Source organism: Vigna unguiculata, chromosome 10 (genome assembly GCF_037176805.1).
Source record: "Vigna unguiculata cultivar grain cowpea cultivar isolate G323 ecotype 2 chromosome 10, ASM3717680v1, whole genome shotgun sequence".
In the NCBI taxonomy this organism is placed as follows: Eukaryota; Viridiplantae; Streptophyta; class Magnoliopsida; order Fabales; family Fabaceae; genus Vigna; species Vigna unguiculata.
Window position 1 is genome coordinate 2,393,818 of NC_140801.1, and position 22,245 is coordinate 2,416,062.

A 22,245-nucleotide genomic window follows, 5' to 3' on the forward strand; every position below is an offset into this window, starting at 1 on the left:
ATCCCGAACAACTCTCACTGAGCAGGTTCCTCTTCTGCTCATGCAACAGGTACATATGAAAGAAAAATATGAAAGGAGTGAGGTCTTTATAAGCCTTAAATAACAATCTTAATAAACTCAACAAACAATGCAGACACCGGGGGCCTAGATTTGGACCTACAACCACAAAACTTGATCTTGTTTTACCAGACATATGGATCCATATTCCACTTCTGATGATCCAATCTGAACATCAAAAGTTACTTTGGGAAGTGATTAGGTAGTTGAGTATTTCTCATAAAATATTGGTACAATCATAATTATTTCTTTCTCGAGAATATTAGCCATTCATCGGCTCACAAAAGAGATATATACTCACTACCTAACCTTGGCGATGCCGAGCAGGTATCGGATAGTCCCAAGTTTGGCCTATGAATATCCTAGTCCAGGGCGCTATTCTGAACTATCCAGATATTCACCTACTTGGTAAAACTTCCTTAGACCCCACCATGGTCCCTGCCTTTCATCCCGCAGTGTACCAAACTGTGACTTCCCAAATACAAATACTTTGACACTGGTTTAATCTCAACTTATTGAAACCAGACTTAACTCTTACTTAACTGACACACTCTTGGGTATTTTCAAAGGTCATAAAATGTGATGACTATCAATTCATGTCATTGTATAAACAATATACAAAGAATATAAAACAACGATAAAATGTATATGCAATTTTCTTCTATCCAAGCTCACTAAATAAATAACATATACTTTCACTTCACATTTATTTATTTTTAATTGTAAAAATAATGATAAAATAAGAATCAAAGCAAGAACTTTAAATAAATAATTAGATAAGGGTAAGAACGTTATAAATAAACAAAAATATAAATTAAACAGGACCAGTACGTAATTGGAGATTAAATAAAATAAATAAACAGGACTAATGCATAACTGGAGATAAATTAAATTAAATAAAATAAATAAATAGGACCAGTGCGTAACTGGAGATAAATAAAATAAACTAAATAAACAGGACCAGTGCGTAACTGGAGATAAATAAAATAAAATAAATAAACAGGACCAGTGCGTAACTGGAGATAAATAAAATAAAATAAATAAACAGGACCAGTGCGTAACTGGAGATAAATAAAATAAAATAAATAAATAGGACCAGTGCATAACTGGAGGTAAATAAAATAAAATAAATAAATAGGACTAGTGCGTAACTGGAGATAAATAAAATAAAATAAATAAATAGGACCAGTGCGTAACTGGAGATAAATAAAATAAAATAAATAAACAGGACCAGTGCGTAACTGGAGATAAATAAAAAATAAAATAAATATATAGGACCAGTGCGTAACTGGAGATAAAAATAAAATAAAATAAATAAATAGGACCAGTGCGTAACTGGAGATAAAAATAAAATAAATAAATAGGACCAGTGCGTAACTGGAGATAAATAAAATAAAATAAATAAATAGGACCAGTATATAATTGGAGATTAAATAAAATAAATATAAAAGGATAATAAATGAAAATAAGTTAAATGAAAGTAAAAAGAATAGTATATGAGTCAAAATAAATAAAAGATTGATATAAAACCCATGAGCTTATCAAGATTAATATATAAGAGCTTAACCTCATTCCCCCTTACCTTATTGATTGAAGAGCACGATAATATTTAAAGAGGACTAGGATCTCTTTGAATCTTTGCTTTAAACTTTCTTACCCTATTTTCTCTTTCTCTCTCTTCTTTCTCTTTCTCTCTCTTCTCTCTTCTCTCTCTTTCTCTTTCTCTCTCTTCTTTCTCTTCCTCTTTCTCTCTCTCCTTTCTTTCTCTTTCTCTTTTTCTTTCTCCTTTCTTTCTCTCTCTCCCTCCTTTCTTTCTTTCTTTCTTTCTCACTTTCTCACTTTCTCACCTCACTGTAACTTCTCTCATTCTATATATATATAAAGCAAAGCATGTGCATGTTTATCCAAACCATCATTATCCTCCTTTTTTTTCTTTTTTTTTTCTTCTTATCTTTTCTTCTTATCTTCTTATCCTTTCTTATTCTTTTTTTTTTCTATATTATTTTTTTTTCTTTTAGAAAATTCTTCATATTTTTTTTTACACACACCTATTTAATAATATTTTTAATGCTTAAACTACATCATAATAAAATACAAAACGTTAGTAAAAATAGAATATAATTTTTCTAACTGTTTTAAAATAAATAATACAGTATATTAAAAAAAAGGATGTTACATTTCTCCCCTCCTTTTTAGGAATTTCGTCCTCGAAATTCACGTGGTTGTAAAAAGATGGGGATACATCTCTCTCATATTACTTTCTAATTCCCAAGTTGCATCACCTTCATCTTGTTGATTCTACAATACCTTTACCAAAGGTATGTCCTTTCCCCGAAGTTGTTTAATCCTTCGATCTCCAATCCTTACAGGAAGCACATCATAAGTAAGGTTTTCTCGTATCTGTACTATATCAGGTTCTATCACATGAAAAGGGTCATGAATATATTTACGAAGTTGAGACACATGAAAAACATTATGAAGTTTTGAAAGGTTTGGAGGTAAAGCAATTTGGTATGCGACAGAACCAATTCTTTTAAGGATTTGATAAGGACCTATGAATTTGGGTGTAAGTTTTCTAGATTTGAGAGCTCTACCAACTCCAGTTACAGGTGTAACTTTCAAGAAAACATGATCTCCTTCTTCAAACTCAAGGGGTTTTCTTCGTTTGTCATAGTAACTTTTCTGCCTATCTTGAGAAGTTTTCATCTTTTCCCTGATTATTTTAATTTTATCAGTTGCTTGTTGAATTACCTCTGGACCCAAAACTAAGGAATTTCCATTCTCATACCAACACAACGGGGTTCTACACCTTCTCCCATATAGAGCCTCATATGGAGCCATTCCTATGCTTGAGTGGAAACTGTTATTATAAGTGAACTCTATAAGTGGTAAAAATTTCTCCCAACTTTCAGTTTGTTCTAAAACACAGGCTCTCAACAAGTCTTCTAAAGATTGGATAGTCCTTTCTGATTATCCATCAGTTTGAGGGTGATAAGCTGAACTAAGCCTAACTTTTGTTCCCAAAGCTTTTTGTAAGCTATCCCAAAATCTAGATGTGAAACGAGGGTCTCTATCAAAAATTATACTAGAAGGTACTCCATGTAGCTTGATAATTTCTTTTATGTACAAATGAGCTAACTTTTCTAAGGAAAATCTAATGTTAATAGGTAGAAAGTGAGCAGATTTTGTTAACCTATCCACAATGACCCAAATTGCATCATGACCTGACACAGTCTTTGGTAAACCTGTCACAAAATCCATGGATATGCTTTCCCATTTCCATTCCGGTACATCTAAGGATTGTAGTTCCCTATAAGGCTTTCTATGTTCAACTTTTGTTTTCTGACACACTAGACAACGTGCAACAAACTCCACCACTTCTTTCTTCATCCCAGACCACCAAAACATTTTCTTCAAGTCTTGATACATCTTTGTAGTACCCGGATGAATACTTAAGCTACTCTTATGAGCTTCCTCCATTATCAACTTTCTCAATTCTTCTTTTGCAGGTATGCAAATTCTATCTCTAAACTTGATGATTCCATTTGAATCCTTGTGAAATTCTGATTCCTTTCCTTCAACTTTTGCTATCAACTTTTCTTGTAAAAATTTATCTATTTCTTGAGCTCTTTTTATTTCTTCTAAGAATTCACTTGATATTTTTAACATTCCTAAGCATATGCTATTAGGTCTAAGTTTTACAGCTAAGTTCAAGTCTCTGAATGATTCTATCAGATCCAATTCCTTCACCATCATCATGGATGCATGTATAGACTTTCGACTCAAAGCATCTGCAACAACATTTGCTTTTCCAGGGTGATATTGCAACTCAAAGTCGTAATCCTTAAGAAATTCCATCCATCTACGTTGTCTCATGTTTAGCTCTTTTTGATCAAAAAGGTATTTCAAACTTTTATGGTCACTAAAAACTTCAAATCTTGCTCCATACAAGTAATGTCTCCATATTTTCAATGCAAACACCACTGCAGCTTATTCTAAATCATGTGTAGGATAATTAAGCTCATGTTGCTTGAGTTGTCGTGAAGCATAAGCTACAAATTTTCTTTCTTGCATCAACACACATCCTAATCCTTGTCCACATGCATCACAATATACCTCAAAATTTTTTGTAGAGTCAGGAAGGATTAAAACAGGTGCAGATGTTAATTTTTTCTTCAATTCTTGAAAACTAAACTCACATGCTTCATTCCATTCGAAAGGTTTTCCCTTACGTGTTAACTTAGTCAAAGGCAATGCTAATTTAGAAAATCCTTCAATGAATTTTCTATAGTAGCCTGCTAATCCTAAGAAACTACGTATTTCTGTGATATTCTTTGGTTGTTCCCAAAGCAATACCGCTTGAACCTTTGAGGGATCAACTGCAATGCCATTTTGTGATATCACATGTCCTAAAAATTGAACTTCTTTCAACCAGAATTCACACTTTGACCATTTTCCATACAATTGTCTCTCTCTTAGAATTTGTAACACAATCCTCAAATGCATCTCATGTTCTTCATGATTTTTGGAATAAATTAAAATGTCGTCAATGAAAACAACCACAAATTTATCCAAAAATTCATGAAAAATACGATTCATATAATCCATAAAAATGGTAGGAGCATTGGTCACACCAAAAGGCATTACCAAGTACTCATAATGACCGTATCTTGTCCTAAAAGCTGTCTTTTGAATATCTTCCGCCTTGACTCGAATCTGATGATAACCAGATTTTAAGTCAATTTTGGAATATACCACAGCACCTCTCAATTGATCCATCAAATCATCAATCCTTGGTAGGGGGTATTTGTTCTTAATGGTGATTTTGTTAAGCTGACGATAATCCACACACAACCTCATTGTTCCATCCTTTTTCTTGACTAGCAATACTGGTGCACCCCAGGGAGAAACACTAGGTCTGATGAATTGTTTATCCAACAATTCTTCTATTTGTTTTTTCAACTCTGCTAACCCTAGAGGTGACATCCTATAAGGGGCTATAGACACAGGTCTTGATCCTGGTACCAAGTCTATAGTGAATTCTATTTCTCTTTGTGGAGGTAACCCAGGAACATCCTCAGGGAAAACATCAAGATACTCACAAACAACAGGAAACTTATTAATGTCTGGAATTTCCTTGACTTTTAAAGAAGTTAAGATCATGTATACTTGAGATCCTTTTGGGATTTCATTGTGGTTGGTAGTACTCTCTTTTAATTCTTTTGAGTCAAAAACTTCACCTATGTGTGATTCAAAAATTAAAGTCTTATCGTGACAGTTTAGGAGAACATGGTTGGAAGATAACCAGTCCATTCCAAGAACAATATCCAAATGAGACAAGGGTAGACATATAAGATTTACAGAAAATTTTCTATTCCCTATAGAAATATTGAAATTTGTACATGCAAGTGAAGTCGTGACTGGAACATTGGTAGGTGTAGACACAGTTAAATCATATGGTAATAAAGAGACAGGTAACTTTAAATGTTTGACACATTCATGTGATATGAAAGAATGAGTAGCACCTGAATCATATAGTACATTAACGAGGTGACCATTTATGATGCATTTACCTTGGATTAGATCTTCAGATTGAACAGCTTCAGTACCGTTCATCGTGAAGACTCTCCCAGTTGTCTTTGGTCTTCCAAGTTGATTCTTTCCTCTGTTGATGCTTCCTCCACTTCCTTGCTCCTTAATTAACTCTTTGCATTCATTACGATAATGACCCAACTTCCCACAATTGAAGCAAGTTATAGTCCTTGTGGTGCAGTTTCTTGACAGATGAGGTCCTCCACAGTGGAAACATTTGATAAGGTTGGTTATGCCTGAATTATTGGCAGCAGAGGAATATCTTTGTCCTGAAGAATTCCACGAAGTATGAGATGAACGTTGGTAGGGTTTCTTATTATTAAAATCATTTCTTTTGTGCCTCAAAGGCCCTCCTTGCCTCCATTGAGTTTGTCTTGCCTTAGTATCATCCTCATAAATCCTACAACGGTTTACAAGAGTGGGAAAGGAAGAAATCTCTAAATAACCAACTGCTTGTTTAATATCAGGTCTCAGTCCACTTTCAAACTTAGAACAACGGGAACGTTCATCAACTCTATCATGAAAGTAAGGACAAAACTTTGACAGCTCGTCAAACTTTGCTGCATATTCTCCTATAGACATGATTCCTTGACGAAGATTAAGGAATTCAACTTCTTTCCTCCTCCGAAGATCCTCTGGAAAATATTTTTCCAGAAACTTTTGTTTGAAGGTTTCCCAAGTAATTTGTCTCCCTTCATCCTCCAATTGTTGTTTTGTAAATCTCCACCAGTTTTCAGCTTCTTCAACGAGCATAAATGTAGCAAATGTGACTCTATTTGCATCTGCACACGTCATTGCTATGAAAATTTTCTCAATTTCTGCTATCCATGACTGAGCTCCTTCAGGATTAAATCCCCCTTTAAATTTTTGTGGATTATTCCTGCGAAAGGTTTCTAATCCTTGATTTTCCATGGGTTCAACATTTTGTTTTTGGCTCATATTTTCCAGGACAATTGTCATTCTTTCCAACAACTCATTGGTAATGTTTGGTCCGTTATCCATCTTTTCCTGAAAGAATGAACAATTTCCTTAGTTTTCTTTAGATTTTTTTTTTTTTAACTATTGTTAAAACTTATCCTTACTACAAGTATTAATTGTTGTTATTAGTTACTTTTATTAGTCTACTTATCTTGCATTTCTCTTTTACAAGAAAAATGTATAAACAAACAACTTGCACCTCTACTTACTAGTAGAGACTACAAACATGGAAGACACCATACCCAAGGTCTTGACAGAAGGAACTGCTCTGATACCACTCAATGTGACGCCCCGACTACTATACTAAATAATTATTAAAAGATATGGAATCATTTTTTTTTCCATACGATTATCCTTGAGAGAACATTAATAATAACATAACTTCATATTCATATATGTAGTTTGCATCTATGTAATTGTTCATGAAATATTACAAAAATATATATTTGTTAAATATTAAGAGTCCTACATCAGAATAGAAGATTTTCTATATTTTTAACATCTCCTAAAGATATTAATAGAAATTATCCATGAGTCAATCTTCAGAAGATCCACCAATAACATCCCGAACAACTCTCACTGAGCAGGTTCCTCTTCTGCTCATGCAACAGGTACATATGAAAGAAAAATATGAAAGGAGTGAGGTCTTTATAAGCCTTAAATAACAATCTTAATAAACTCAACAAACAATGCAGACACCGGGGGCCTAGATTTGGACCTACAACCACAAAACTTGATCTTGTTTTACCAGACATATGGATCCATATTCCACTTCTGATGATCCAATCTGAACATCAAAAGTTACTTTGGGAAGTGATTAGGTAGTTGAGTATTTCTCATAAAATATTGGTACAATCATAATTATTTCTTTCTCGAGAATATTAGCCATTCATCGGCTCACAAAAGAGATATATACTCACTACCTAACCTTGGCGATGCCGAGCAGGTATCGGATAGTCCCAAGTTTGGCCTATGAATATCCTAGTCCAGGGCGCTATTCTGAACTATCCAGATATTCACCTACTTGGTAAAACTTCCTTAGACCCCACCATGGTCCCTGCCTTTCATCCCGCAGTGTACCAAACTGTGACTTCCCAAATACAAATACTTTGACACTGGTTTAATCTCAACTTATTGAAACCAGACTTAACTCTTACTTAACTGACACACTCTTGGGTATTTTCAAAGGTCATAAAATGTGATGACTATCAATTCATGTCATTGTATAAACAATATACAAAGAATATAAAACAACGATAAAATGTATATGCAATTTTCTTCTATCCAAGCTCACTAAATAAATAACATATACTTTCACTTCACATTTATTTATTTTTAATTGTAAAAATAATGATAAAATAAGAATCAAAGCAAGAACTTTAAATAAATAATTAGATAAGGGTAAGAACGTTATAAATAAACAAAAATATAAATTAAACAGGACCAGTACGTAATTGGAGATTAAATAAAATAAATAAACAGGACTAATGCATAACTGGAGATAAATTAAATTAAATAAAATAAATAAATAGGACCAGTGCGTAACTGGAGATAAATAAAATAAACTAAATAAACAGGACCAGTGCGTAACTGGAGATAAATAAAATAAAATAAATAAACAGGACCAGTGCGTAACTGGAGATAAATAAAATAAAATAAATAAATAGGACCAGTGCGTAACTGGAGATAAATAAAATAAAATAAATAAATAGGACCAGTGCATAACTGGAGGTAAATAAAATAAAATAAATAAATAGGACCAGTGCGTAACTGGAGATAAATAAAATAAAATAAATAAATAGGACCAGTGCGTAACTGGAGATAAATAAAATAAAATAAATAAACAGGACCAGTGCGTAACTGGAGATAAATAAAAAATAAAATAAATAAATAGGACCAGTGCGTAACTGGAGATAAAAATAAAATAAAATAAATAAATAGGACCAAGGCGTAACTGGAGATAAAAATAAAATAAATAAATAGGACCAGTGCGTAACTGGAGATAAATAAAATAAAATAAATAAATAGGACCAGTATATAATTGGAGATTAAATAAAATAAATATAAAAGGATAATAAATGAAAATAAGTTAAATGAAAGTAAAAAGAATAGTATATGAGTCAAAATAAATAAAAGATTGATATAAAACCCATGAGCTTATCAAGATTAATATATAAGAGCTTAACCTCACTCCCCCTTACCTTATTGATTGAAGAGCACGATAATATTTAAAGAGGACTAGGATCTCTTTGAATCTTTGCTCTAAACTTTCTTACCCTATTTTCTCTTTCTCTCTCTTCTTTCTCTTTCTCTCTCTTCTCTCTTCTTTCTCTTTCTCTTTCTCTCTCTTCTTTCTCTTCCTCTTTCTCTCTCTCCTTTCTTTCTCTTTCTCTTTTTCTTTCTCCTTTCTTTCTCTCTCTCCCTCCTTTCTTTCTTTCTTTCTTTCTCACTTTCTCACTTTCTCACCTCACTGTAACTTCTCTCATTCTATATATATATAAAGCAAAGCATGTGCATGTTTATCCAAACCATCATTATCCTCCTTTTTTTTCTTTTTTTTTTCTTCTTATCTTTTCTTCTTATCTTCTTATCCTTTCTTATTCTTTTTTTTTTCTATATTATTTTTTTTTCTTTTAGAAAATTCTTCATATTTTTTTTTTACACACACCTATTTAATAATATTTTTAATGCTTAAACTACATCATAATAAAATACAAAACGTTAGTAAAAATAGAATATAATTTTTCTAACTGTTTTAAAATAAATAATACAGTATATTAAAAAAAAGGGATGTTACAAGTTACCTCATCGTTTTTCCAGGATTCTCTAATTTTCTGACCTAATTTTCCTGGAAGTTTGAGAAACATCTTTTCTCCAATACTTATATCATGAAAGCATCCGGCTATGGAGGCATACATGAGATAATCTTGTAAAAATTCTTTAATTTTTCCAAAATATGTTATAGACAACCTTTCTAGGTGTCCTAGATAAATTCGTTGTCTGAGTGTATTCCCATCATTTGCAGATTGGGAGGTGAGTAATCTTTGTATTAGAGAACAAAAATTATAAATATTAGGACCAGGTTCGATCACTAATGTATTTAATTCTGTTGGGTATTTTTGTTTAAAAGATTTCCAACATGCTCTGGCTATATCACCTAAATAGGTTTCACCTTTGGCAATCATTTCTTGTGAAGATTGAACTTCTTTTTCGTAATGGATACCATAATCACGGATTACAGTAGCAGTCCATTGTTCAATGTATGTTGGTAATAACTGAGGGTCAATTCCTCCTATATTTAATAAAAGATTTGATAATGGGAAATTTGGTTCTATTGGAAGTCTTTTTCCCTGTGTTGTATATTGATTATCTGAAAGGATAACACTTGTTGGGGATTCTCTAGGTATGAACCCAGTAGGATAATCTTGTGTACCACCATGATCTAACTGATAACTGTTGGGGTTTACTGATCCTACACTTGTATTGACGAGGATTCAAATGGGATACATTCTGTATAGAACAAATAATTCAAGATTCTGAAACAAGCTTAATCTCAAAAAACATACAAAATAACATGATGGGAACCACAGAATGTATCCCATTGGTTTGCAATGAAAAACAACTAATATCTGTTAAGGTGTTAGTAAAATTAAACTTTCCTAAACAAAACGAAAACCCTGCTAAAGAAGAAATCATACAGGCCCTCATAGACACAGGATGTTCAGAGACAGTTGTCTGTAAAACAAAAGTACCTTCATATATGATTACTAAGAGTAAACATATACAAAAAACCAGAACTATGTCTGGGATAATAATGATAAATGACGAAGAAATAAACAATGTTTCTCTTCAATTTAGCACAAATTGTGACCTTTTTGGCCAAAAAATACACCTTAGAACGATACGGGTAGAAAACCTGGTCCCTTCAAAACAACATATGATCATTGGCCTAGATTTTATTTTAGGCCAGAATAGAGCTATCACTATAAATAAAGATTACGTCACTATTAGTGACAAAACACAAATGTCACCCATAATTAGTGGAGATAGCCATATGAGACAATCCCCTGAGGAATGCTCATGTACTAACCCTAATTCCCCAGAAAAATGTGATTGTATGAAAGAAAATTTAGAAGATATAGATTATTATTCAGATAATACTATGGATTCTTTTTCATCCATAAAAATATCCAAAACAATCACTTTTGATAATATCCAACAGATCTTGGATAGGTTAAATAAAACTAGCATAATAGGAGAAGATCCTACAAAATTTTGGGACCGTGACCCCATTACTTGTAAATTAAACATAATTAACCCAGATCTAATTATAAAAACTAAAGATATACAGTTTAATAACTGGGAACAAGAAGAATGTCGAATGCATATCGACCACCTACTAAAATTGAAAGTAATAGCTCCAAGTGAAAGCCCTCACAGGAGTCCTGCTTTCATAGTAAATAAATCTTCTGAACAAAAAAGAGGTAAATCTAGAATGGTTTACAACTATAAATGTTTGAACGATAATACAATTGAAGATGGATATACGATTCCATCTAAAGAAATTCTTATAAACCGAATTCAGAACGCAAAATGGTTTTCAAAATTCGATCTCAAAAGTGGATTCCATCAAGTAAAAATGGAACCAGAATCCATAAAATGGACAGCATTCTCCTGTTCTGAAGGATTATACGAATGGCATGTGATACCTTTTGGTCTTAAAAATGCTCCAGCAATTTTTCAAAGAAAAATGGATAACATTTTAACGACTGCAAATCTTTTACATGTGTCTATATAGACGATATACTTATTTTTTCCAAAACAAAAGAAGACCATTATCTCCACTTAAAACAAGTACTATACAAACTTGAAAGATATGGTTTAATTATATCAAAAGGAAAGATGGAAATTTGTAAAAATTTCATTGAGTTCCTTGGAACAGAAATAGGTAATGGAACTATTAAACTCCAACCCCATATTTCTAAGAAAATACAAGACTTTCCTGACAAAATGGAAGCCATAAAAACATTAAGATCCTTTTTGGGACTTTTAAATTATGCTAGAAATGTCATCCCAGATTTAGGAAAATACACGGCCCCTTTATACAATAAAACTTCTCTAAAAGGAGAAAGAAAATTCAATTCTGAAGACATAAAACTAGTCCAAGATATAAAACAAAGGGTAAATAAATTACCTACTTTGCAATTACCATTAGATTCAGATTACTTAGTTCTTGAATGTGATGGATGTGAAGCTGGATGGGGAGCATCCTAAAAAGAAAGAAAAATAAATATCTGTCTAAAAAAGATGAACAAATATGCAGGTATGCTTCTGGAAAATATACCGTAAAACCACAAGTTTACCAGACTAGCACTGATTATGAGGTCAATGCAATTATACATGCCTTAGAAGCATTTAAATTATTTTTGATAAATAAACCAGAAATAACCATTAGAACTGATTGCGAAGCAATTGTTTCATATGGAAAAAACCAAATAAATAATGACAAAAAGCCTCACAGACGATGGCTACTTTTCAGAGACTATATAAACTCCGGAAAAATAATAAATTTTGAACATATCAAAGGATCTGACAATATGTTTGCTGATATCCTTTCCAGGTACATCATACAAAAGTAAGATTCAAAAGATTCTTCTATACAATCGAATACATGGATATGATACACATTGAAGTTCCTGAGATCCCTCCTGGATTCCGTTTCAGGATCACAATACAATCATTAAGACCAAGAGGAATTAGTCCTATTTTTAGTCCTAATCCTGCCATCGAAATATCTAGACTAATAAAAAGGTTTAAAAGAAAATTATCCAAGTTAAGGCGAAGAAGGAATGAATTATTCCCACACAACCCCTTTCAATACGCCTATACACTTGCCTCGTATAAGGCCAACATCATGGCCTTAAAACAACACCTTCACATGATTAGACATTTTATTGCCTAACCTCTTTGCTCTTATTATAGGTACAAAAATCCCAGAATGGAATTTATACAAAATACAAAGAAAGGACCTCTAGGTCCTAAATCAGTAAAGTCCCCTTTTGTGGTGGACCAATACACAAAATATGGCAAACAAGAGTTGCCAATACTTACAAATACCTACCATTTCCCTGGTAGAGACAACACAAACGTCAAATTAAATGTTTTAATTGACAACATTTGGAATATTCCAAAGTACACAGTTCAGAATGAACAACAAGTCACTAAGGTGAAACAAAGCATCATTAGTGCATTATACAATTTCTGCAATGCAGATAACAAAGGAGTTTTATTAACTTCATCAGCCTCTCCCTCTGGGAAAGGATTTACACATTATGCCTTAATTACAGGGCCAAACAAAGGAGTTTATACTTCATACAAAGACCTCTCTGAGGCAAAACAGGACCAATTCTGGTCTACATACAAAGGTTTTAATTCCCTAGAAGAAGCTCAAATGGCTTTAAAACTAGGAACTATTGACGAAGAAAAGATAAAGACGGGAATGGCATTCGAACCCAAAACCCAAACACATACCTATGCTGCCTCTTGCAGTTTTTCACCACAAATAAACCCAAACATTTTCCTCGCAAAATTTGATGTCATACAAGAATTCTTGTTTGAAGTACATGCTGAAACACAAAATTACAACGGTTTATTTGTTAAACCCCAAACATATTTTGATACAAAGACACTGTGTCAAGAGTCCTCTGACTATTGTAAAACAGTATCCACCAAATGTACTTGCCAGATCAAGTTCATCTTTAGGAAGGCCCAAATTGATTTAAAGACCTTCAGAAACCAACTATACAGAGACCTGATTATATGTCCTTCCCTATTATTAGAGGCAGGATGTCTCCAAACACTTATCATCCCCCCTACCGAAAAGTTCAACTCTCTTACCCAAGAAATAAATTCGGTAGTAAATGAGATACAGGCAGAATATATGACCAGCATCTGCCTACAAATTACCTCTTCTCCCAAGAGTGCCAAAAACCCTGACAGCGTGGCAACTCATGTGATAAAACTATATACAGAGTCAAATCCTGAGGCCCATGTCCATCTACAACATGGAACCTTGAAAGGACTAACTTTAAACAAAGAAAAGCTTTACCAGTACCAGCTCTGGAAGGCATATGTTGAAGGATCAAACTGGAATTTCTCTAGAAAGGATAACTCCGAATACATCCTTCTGAAAGAAACCGTAAACACCAAGATATATTGGAAAAAGTTTATGGGAAATAAATTCCATCCTTTCCCCATTGAAGCCAGTCCTTTACTAGTAAAGAGATTTGAAAAGGAAAGGATATACAGAGAAATCTACGAAGAAACAGGAAGCCATGGACAAGGAACACCTGGATCTTCTTTTCCCTCAGACAATGAAGACTCTGATCAAATCCTTGAAGAAGACCAAGAAGACTTAACGTCCACTATGGTCTCCAGAAAAGGACAATAGAGAAAGTTTTACCTGTGACACAGTAATTTTACTCTTATCTGAGTAATAGACTGAAGGGTAAAGCAACACAGTTATCACATGACCGACACTACAAGTAACCGGTCATTTAAAACCGGTTCAACAGGTTACAAGTTAAAATTTTTTCTATAAAAGAGTCTGTAAGACCCTTATGCTGGGCAAGAAACTCAGAACCTCCCCCTCTCTCTTAACCTTGCTTACTCTTTCCTCTGCCTTCTCTCTACAAATCTCTCTCTCTATCTTCCCCCCCTTGTATACTTTGCTTTCAATCATAAATAAACGAGGAACTTCAGATCTCTCCCCTCTCCCACTGGAACCTGAGTAAGTCTTTATGGAGTAGTTTCCTTTTAGGCATCTACGGATGCCCTGAGTAATATTTATTAAAAAGATGCGATAATCATTTAAAGGCTTAAAAACATATGATGCACATAATTTATTCTTTCTGTTTACTTTTTTTCTGTTTATATCTTGTCTTTCTGAGAATAAAATTTATGAGAGAATATCTAACCGGCTTTGCCAGATTTATATTCTCATAAGTTTTACCTCTTTTATGTTTATATTCCTCTCTTCTCTTTTCCCTAGTATCATAGCGAGAAATCCTTGGGTACCTTTTTGAATATCTGTGTAATTGAAGTGGTTTGTATTCGCTAGGATACCCTTTGAAGATCGGGCATGTTAAGGCCAGTAGAGCCGACAGAACTATAAGTCCCAGATGATCTCCCTTTGTGGGTTGAGGAATACTTTGCATATTGCGGCACTCTTTACACTTATATTTTCTTGTATATTTTTTTTTTTAATCTGACAGAAACAATCAAACACTGCTCGTATTCTGGGTTATATTGCTTGTAGTGGGCATATAATTACGGAGTATATATTAAGAGGAGTGCTAACAGCACTTGGGTATAACAACCCCTTGGCTCGCAGTTGAGGTACACGAAGTCAGATTTGTAAAAAAAAAAAAAAAAAAAAAAAAGAGTTTTTGAGCCTTATGATTATTTATATTCTTTTATAAGTATTACTCTACAGTGTATTCCGTAGATTCCTGCCTCTTATCCCTTACTACTGCTTTTCCGCTTTGCCTGCTTACTACTGCTTTGCTCAAGTTACACTGCTCTCTTATTTTACTGTTTTAAAATATTTGTTTTTATTATGGATAACATACAGCCATTTTTGGGCTCCGACTACAAATCAGCGTTAACCGCTGTAGAAAAAATTACAACCTCTCCTCCTGTAGTATATAAAAAACCTACTCCAGAGGTAGACCCTGTACACACAGTCCTTATAGGACAAAATAACACTATAATAGCTCTTCTAGAAGAAGTTTCTAGAAAATTGAATCATATTATTGATTCTACTAAAAAGACAAACATGTCCAAAGACATGGATGGTCTTATAAAGCAAATATCAAAACTGTCCCTAGGGACACATACACCTATAAAAACAACTTTTAAAAATTCACAAAAGTTTATCAAAGTGATAACCAAAAAGGATTCAAAAGCTGCAAGTACCAACGCAGCACCCTCTTCAAACAGTAATAATAGTTTGTAATGATAGCACAAACCAATACCTCTACACAAACACAAACTGATAATATTAATATGAATAGTACAACAGAAACTAGTAGCACACAAAGATTCCCTGGAACCCCCAGAAGACTAAGGGAACATCAGACTAGAAGTCAAAATCTTATACAACATCCAGGAATCTTAGATAGATTCTTAAACAGACAAACAACTACTAATGTTAGAAGATTAGAAGATTTAGTAGATATACAACAAAATACAGATATAGGATCTAACTCAAGGATAGATTCCTTGAATCCTAGACAATTATACAACATAGGGTGGTTGAGTTCTGAACGAACCAGCCTTTACCGATATAGGAGAATAGAAGATTTTCATCTCCCTGACAACACCTATGAGATAATCCCACTAATATCTCCACAAACAGGAAGACAATTACTAAACCAACAAGGAAGATATGTCCACATGGGATTAATTACCATTGGAGTAAGATCCTTAGCCAGACATATGATCGGAGCTAGAGCTTTGATAGTTCTACACGATTCAAGATTTCAAAATAATGATTCACAAAGTGTAATAGGGATTTTAGAGGTAGACCTAAATCAACCCTTTTCCCTTATTTATCTTGCTCCAAATTTCACACTAACTTTACAAGATTTTATAAATCACATAAACTTGGAAGTACAAACAATAGGTTTTGGACCCGATTGGATGGGTGAAAATCTACATTTAGATATAACCTTCATAGGAAGAATAAGTAATCATATTTCTTCCATGTATAGGATAAATACTAGACCATTAGAAGAAGCCATTAGTTCTCATGGTACACAATTCTTTCCTGCTCAAGCCTTCACAAGAAGAAATGAAGGACATTTATGGCAAACACATTTACCCAGAGAAGAAAATAACTCAATTACAGCCCCTTCATCTGCCATCTTACACAACAGGTCTAGAGGACTTAGTCTAAGTTTTGTGGATTACACAAATATACCACAAATTGACTTAGAACAAGATAGGGTAGTTGAAAATAGGTATAGCACCTCAGCCATACCTGATAACGAACACATTTCCATGATGAATATCTTACAATACGAAGAAGATGAAGATGATGAAATGACTGAAGAAGAATGGAATCATCATCAAAAAATTATCGCCATGTATAGACAAGGATCTTTGAATCCCTCTACAAACACAAATACTGAAAATATTTGTGATGAGACAGACGATATCATAAATAATTTCCTTGACAACTTGAATCTAGACAAAGAAGATAGCTCTTCAGTAATATCAGAACCTTTATCAGGTACATTCTGTGGTTCCCATCATGTTATTTTGTATGTTTTTTGAGATTAAGCTTGTTTCAGAATCTTGAATTATTTGTTCTATACGAAGGATTTTTTCTTCGAGGTTATTTATTCTGGTTTCTAAAATTGAAGTTCTAGTATCAATTATGTTTTTATCTTTTATGTTCTCTTTTTGTTCTAAAAAGATTGGTATTTCTAGTATTTTTAGATGTGTTGTAATACATTTTATACAAAAATTTTTGTAGCATAAAGGGCAATGAGCCCTTTGTGATTTATGAAAATATCTATCACAATACTGGCAGGGAATAGATGTTGGTCCTGAAAAGTATTGTAATGTATGGGAACATGTATTTGTTTCAGTTATATTCATTAGATAATATCCAGAATCATCTAATATTTCACCTAATTCATTGTATTTGTCGTTTAATTCGAAATTATTTTCTTTAGGGTAGATTTGGATGAATTCATTATTTGTGAAATCATTTATTAAATCATAATTTTTGGGTTGCTTTTGTAGATTAATTTCATCACTGAATTCTGTTATACTAACTACTGATAATATTTCAGAATCAGTAGATACATCTTCGTCAATTGGAAGAAGATTCATGTGGCAGGATTTTATAAGCTCTGCTTCTTTTGTGTAAAGATTTGCTATGTTTGGACAATCTCTTGAAAAAATGTCCAGTTTGGTTACAAGCATAACACTTTAATGCTTGTTTGTAATTTTTATTTTCTCTAAATTTTCTGGCATGCCTGTCAGGGTTTAGAGTAGGTTTTCTAGAATTTGAAGATCTTATTGCATAAGTTTTTCTAGGATTTGAAGGTTTTTGTATAGAAGATTGAGACCTTTGACTGTAAGATTGGTTATATTTAGGTCTTCTTCTGGGAATATACTTTTTGTTAGGTCTGTTTTGATGGTATTGTTGTGGAGTGTATATTTGTTTACAAATTCCAGAATCAGAATTTTTTAGCTGTTTTTGTATTGCAATATGTGTGCAAGTGTCTTCCATTATTTTCATAATGTGTTGTATTCTTATTGAGAGGTTATTTAACATGGGAGTTACCTCATCGTTTTTCCAGGATTCTCTAATTTTCTGACCTAATTTTCCTGGAAGTTTGAGAAACATCTTTTCTCCAATACTTATATCATGAAAGCATCCGGCTATGGAGGCATACATGAGATAATCTTGTAAAAATTCTTTAATTTTTCCAAAATATGTTATAGACAACCTTTCTAGGTGTCCTAGATAAATTCGTTGTCTGAGTGTATTCCCATCATTTGCAGATTGGGAGGTGAGTAATCTTTGTATTAGAGAACAAAAATTATAAATATTAGGACCAGGTTCGATCACTAATGTATTTAATTCTGTTGGGTATTTTTGTTTAAAAGATTCCCAACATGCTCTGGCTATATCACCTAAATAGGTTTCACCTTTGGCAATCATTTCTTGTGAAGATTGAACTTCTTTTTCGTAATGGATACCATAATCACGGATTACAGTAGCAGTCCATTGTTCAATGTATGTTGGTAATAACTGAGGGTCAATTCCTCCTATATTTAATAAAAGATTTGGTAATGGGAAATTTGGTTCTATTGGAAGTCTTTTTCCCTGTGTTGTATATTGATTATCTGAAAGGATAACACTTGTTGGGGATTCTCTAGGTATGAACCCAGTAGGATAATCTTGTGTACCACCATGATCTAACTGATAACTGTTGGGGTTTACTGATCCTACACTTGTATTGACGAAACCTATTGTAGATAAAGGTTCTGATATTACTGAAGAGCTATCTTCTTTGTCTAGATTCAAGTTGTCAAGGAAATTATTTATGATATCGTCTGTCTCATCACAAATATTTTCAGTATTTGTGTTTGTAGAGGGATTCAAAGATCCTTGTCTATACATGGCGATACTTTTTTGATGATGATTCCATTCTTCTTCAGTCATTTCATCATCTTCATCTTCTTCGTATTGTAAGATATTCATCATGGAAATGTGTTCGTTATCAGGTATGGCTGAGGTGCTATACCTATTTTCAACTACCCTATCTTGTTCTAAGTCAATTCGTGGTATATTTGTGTAATCCACAAAACTTAGACTAAGTCCTCTAGACCTGTTGTGTAAGATGGCAGATGAAGGGGCTGTAATTGAGTTATTTTCTTCTCTGGGTAAATGTGTTTGCCATAAATGTCCTTCATTTCTTCTTGTGAAGGCTTGAGCAGGTAAGAATTGTGTACCATGAGAACTAATGGCTTCTTCTAATGGTCTAGTATTTATCCTATACATGGAAGAAATATGATTACTTATTCTTCCTATGAAGGTTATATCTAAATGTAGATTTTCACCCATCCAATCGGTTCCAAAACCTATTGTTTGTACTTCCAAGTTTATGTGATTTATAAAATCTTGTAAAGTTAGTGTGAAATTTGGAGCAAGATAAATAAGGGAAAAGGGTTGATTTAGGTCTACCTCTAAAATCCCTATTACACTTTGTGAATCATTATTTTGAAATCTTGAATCGTGTAGAACTATCAAAGCTCTAGCTCTGATCATATGTCTGGCTAAGGATCTTACTCCAATGGTAATTAATCCCATGTGGACATATCTTCCTTGTTGGTTTAGTAATTGTCTTCCTGTTTGTGAAGATATTAGTGGGATTATCTCATAGGTGTTGTCAGGCAGACTGTCTATTTCTTCTGCTTACGTTTGCCTCATTTGTTTTGGCCTTTTACTTTTGTGAATTGTGCAGAATGAATGCTCACTATACTCCAATTTTTTCAGAATGCTTTTGTGTTATGCCGCTTGATAAAGAAACCTGAGAAAAAAACTGAAGGAGGAACTGCTGCACTGATATGTGATGAAGGGGAATCCAGTAAAAGCGTGGTTTCTGACTATGAAAATCAGGCGATAGCAGAAGGAGTTCCATCCGTAAGCTGAAGCATATTTCATGAACATACATACACTGTGACATGCCAACATACCGACAATTGATACTTCTTCTTGTAATTATATATATGATTTCTTTTTTATTTTTCAGGGAGGTACTCTAACCGGAATGGAAACAATCTGTCAGGTAACATATCAAGCAGAAAAATGCATCTCCCCTATAGAACCGTCACTAATTGAAATTGAGCAGGATGACGATGCCTATTTTAGAAATGAAAACAACAATGGGCGGAATCCTTCTGAAATTATGCAGATTTCTTACGAAACTATGCACACTCCTTGTGAAACTATGCAGACTCTTTATGAAATTTTGCAGATTCCTTGTGAAACTATGCAAAGTTCTTGTGAAAGTACGCAGACTCCTTGTGAAACTATGCAGACTTCTTTTGAAAGTATGCAGACTCCTTGTGAAACTATGCAGACTCCTTGTGAAACTATGCAGACTTCTTTTGAAAGTATGCAGACTCCTTGTGAACCTTTGCAGACTCCTTGTGAAACTATGCAGATTTCTTGTGAAAGTATGCAGAATCCTTGTGAACCTGTGCAGATTTCTTGTGAAACTATGCAGACTTCTTGTGAAACTATGCAGATTTCTCATGAAACCAACCAAATTCCTTTTGAAATTTTGCAGTTTCTTTTTGAAACTCCTTTTCAAACTACGCAAATTCCATGTGAAACTATGCAGATTCCATGTGAAAGTATGCAGACTTCTTGTGAAAGTATCCATACTTCTTCTGAAACTATGCAAATTTCTTGTGAAACTTTGCAGATTCCTTGTGAAACTATGCAGACTTCTTGTGAAACTATGCAGATTTCTCATGAAACCAACCAAATTCCTTTTGAAATTTTGCAGTTTCCTTTAGAAACTATGCAGACTCCTTCTCAGACTACACAAATTCCTTTTGAAACTACAGAAGTTCCTTTCCAAACTACGCAAACTCCATTAGAAACTACACAAATTCTACCTAAACTCCCGAATTCATTATTAGTCGATGAATATTTAGTCAATCAATCAAAGTCATTGAAAAGGGCATATTGCGAAAGCTTTTATAGAGATGCAGAAGTCGTCCCTGAACTGGTAAATATTTATTCTGCAAAGTCCAAATAACATTGATGAGTGTATCTCCTTTCGTTTTTGTACTTTCATGCTGGTTTAGTAAGTTAAAAGTTGTAGTGTGCTTTATGTTGATTTGAATTTTGTCATATTTTTCACAATATATAAGGATTTTCTCGAGTAGATTCTTGAAAGATACTCAAGAAAAATGCCTAGTTTGAGTTGGCTTTGATGTGATTCATGATGGATTGATGGGTTATTATAGAGACTATAGGACTTGAGAACTGCGCTATTTTCTTGAATTTGTTATATTGATATAGCACTTTTAGAAATGAATTCATCTGTTTATTTTCTTTGAAACCATTGCAGGACGCTAGTTTTGAGGATATTTCAACTTTGTATACTGAGTATCTTAACTCAGAGGAATATCATGCATTAAAAAGGTTTAAAACATCATATGATGTCGGACATGGTGACACACATCTTCTATTTTCCAGCCAAGACGCAAGTGAAGAGAAACAAGAAAGTATATTTCAAGATGATTTATGGGGATGGGAGACATCCTCATGTGACTCTACAACAAATAAACTTGTGGAGATCAATTGCAGTGAAATATCTAGCTTTCCTTGCACTTAAAGGCCATGGGAAGATCAGTATCATCTAAGACCGAGCAACTTCATAGGATGCGGATGCGAACTATGAACTTCGTAGCATGAATGGATTAGTAGACAAGAGTATATGTTATTAAAAATAACTTGCTCTATAATAGCCAATTTATTAGAAATTGCATAATGAAATTTATGCATTAAAATTTAAGAGTATCATTCGTAAGAGACCTATTAGAAAGTATTAGAAACTGCATGATGAAGTCGTGTATATTTAAGATAGTAGATTGTGTAACTGGAAGTTTGTGTGGTTATTTGTAGTTTCTGGAGAGAGTACTTTTTGTAGTTAACTTTTGTCTCTAGGATACCAAGTGTATTGCTGAATCAATTTATTATCTGCGATTTTAGTATTTAATAATATATTTTATTAGTATTTGGAATGCATGAAGAATTCAGTTATCTTCCCAAATCAATTGAAGAGAGGATTGGTTAGACAACCACTTCATTTTTATATTGCTCAGCTGATCTTTGTTTTCCAAAGCAAAGATGGCATTCTCGTTGTGGCTGATGCCCACTTCCCTTCAGAGAAAAAATAAATAAAACAACAATAACTTCGGAGTGCACTCGGTTCCGAGAAACAAGTGTGCAACCATGAGTCCATAGAACTTTTCTCTTTGAATAATCATGACCACTTTAATTTTTTTGCATTTAAAAAA

General features: G+C 33.4%; 1 protein-coding gene across 1 annotated transcript in view; it reads left to right on the forward strand.

Annotated features, from left to right (window-relative positions):
• Positions 1-21,883, forward strand: part of LOC114167089 (uncharacterized) — a 65,993-nt gene extending 44,110 nt beyond the window's left edge. Inside the window, exons 3-5 of the mRNA XM_085668017.1 lie at positions 19,706-19,852; positions 19,962-20,948; positions 21,294-21,883. Of these exons, the coding sequence (XP_085524143.1) occupies positions 19,706-19,852; positions 19,962-20,948; positions 21,294-21,560 (1,401 nt within the window). The 3' untranslated portion in view covers positions 21,561-21,883. The remainder of the gene's footprint in view (positions 1-19,705; positions 19,853-19,961; positions 20,949-21,293) is intronic.
• The last annotated feature ends 362 nt before the right edge of the window (positions 21,884-22,245 follow it).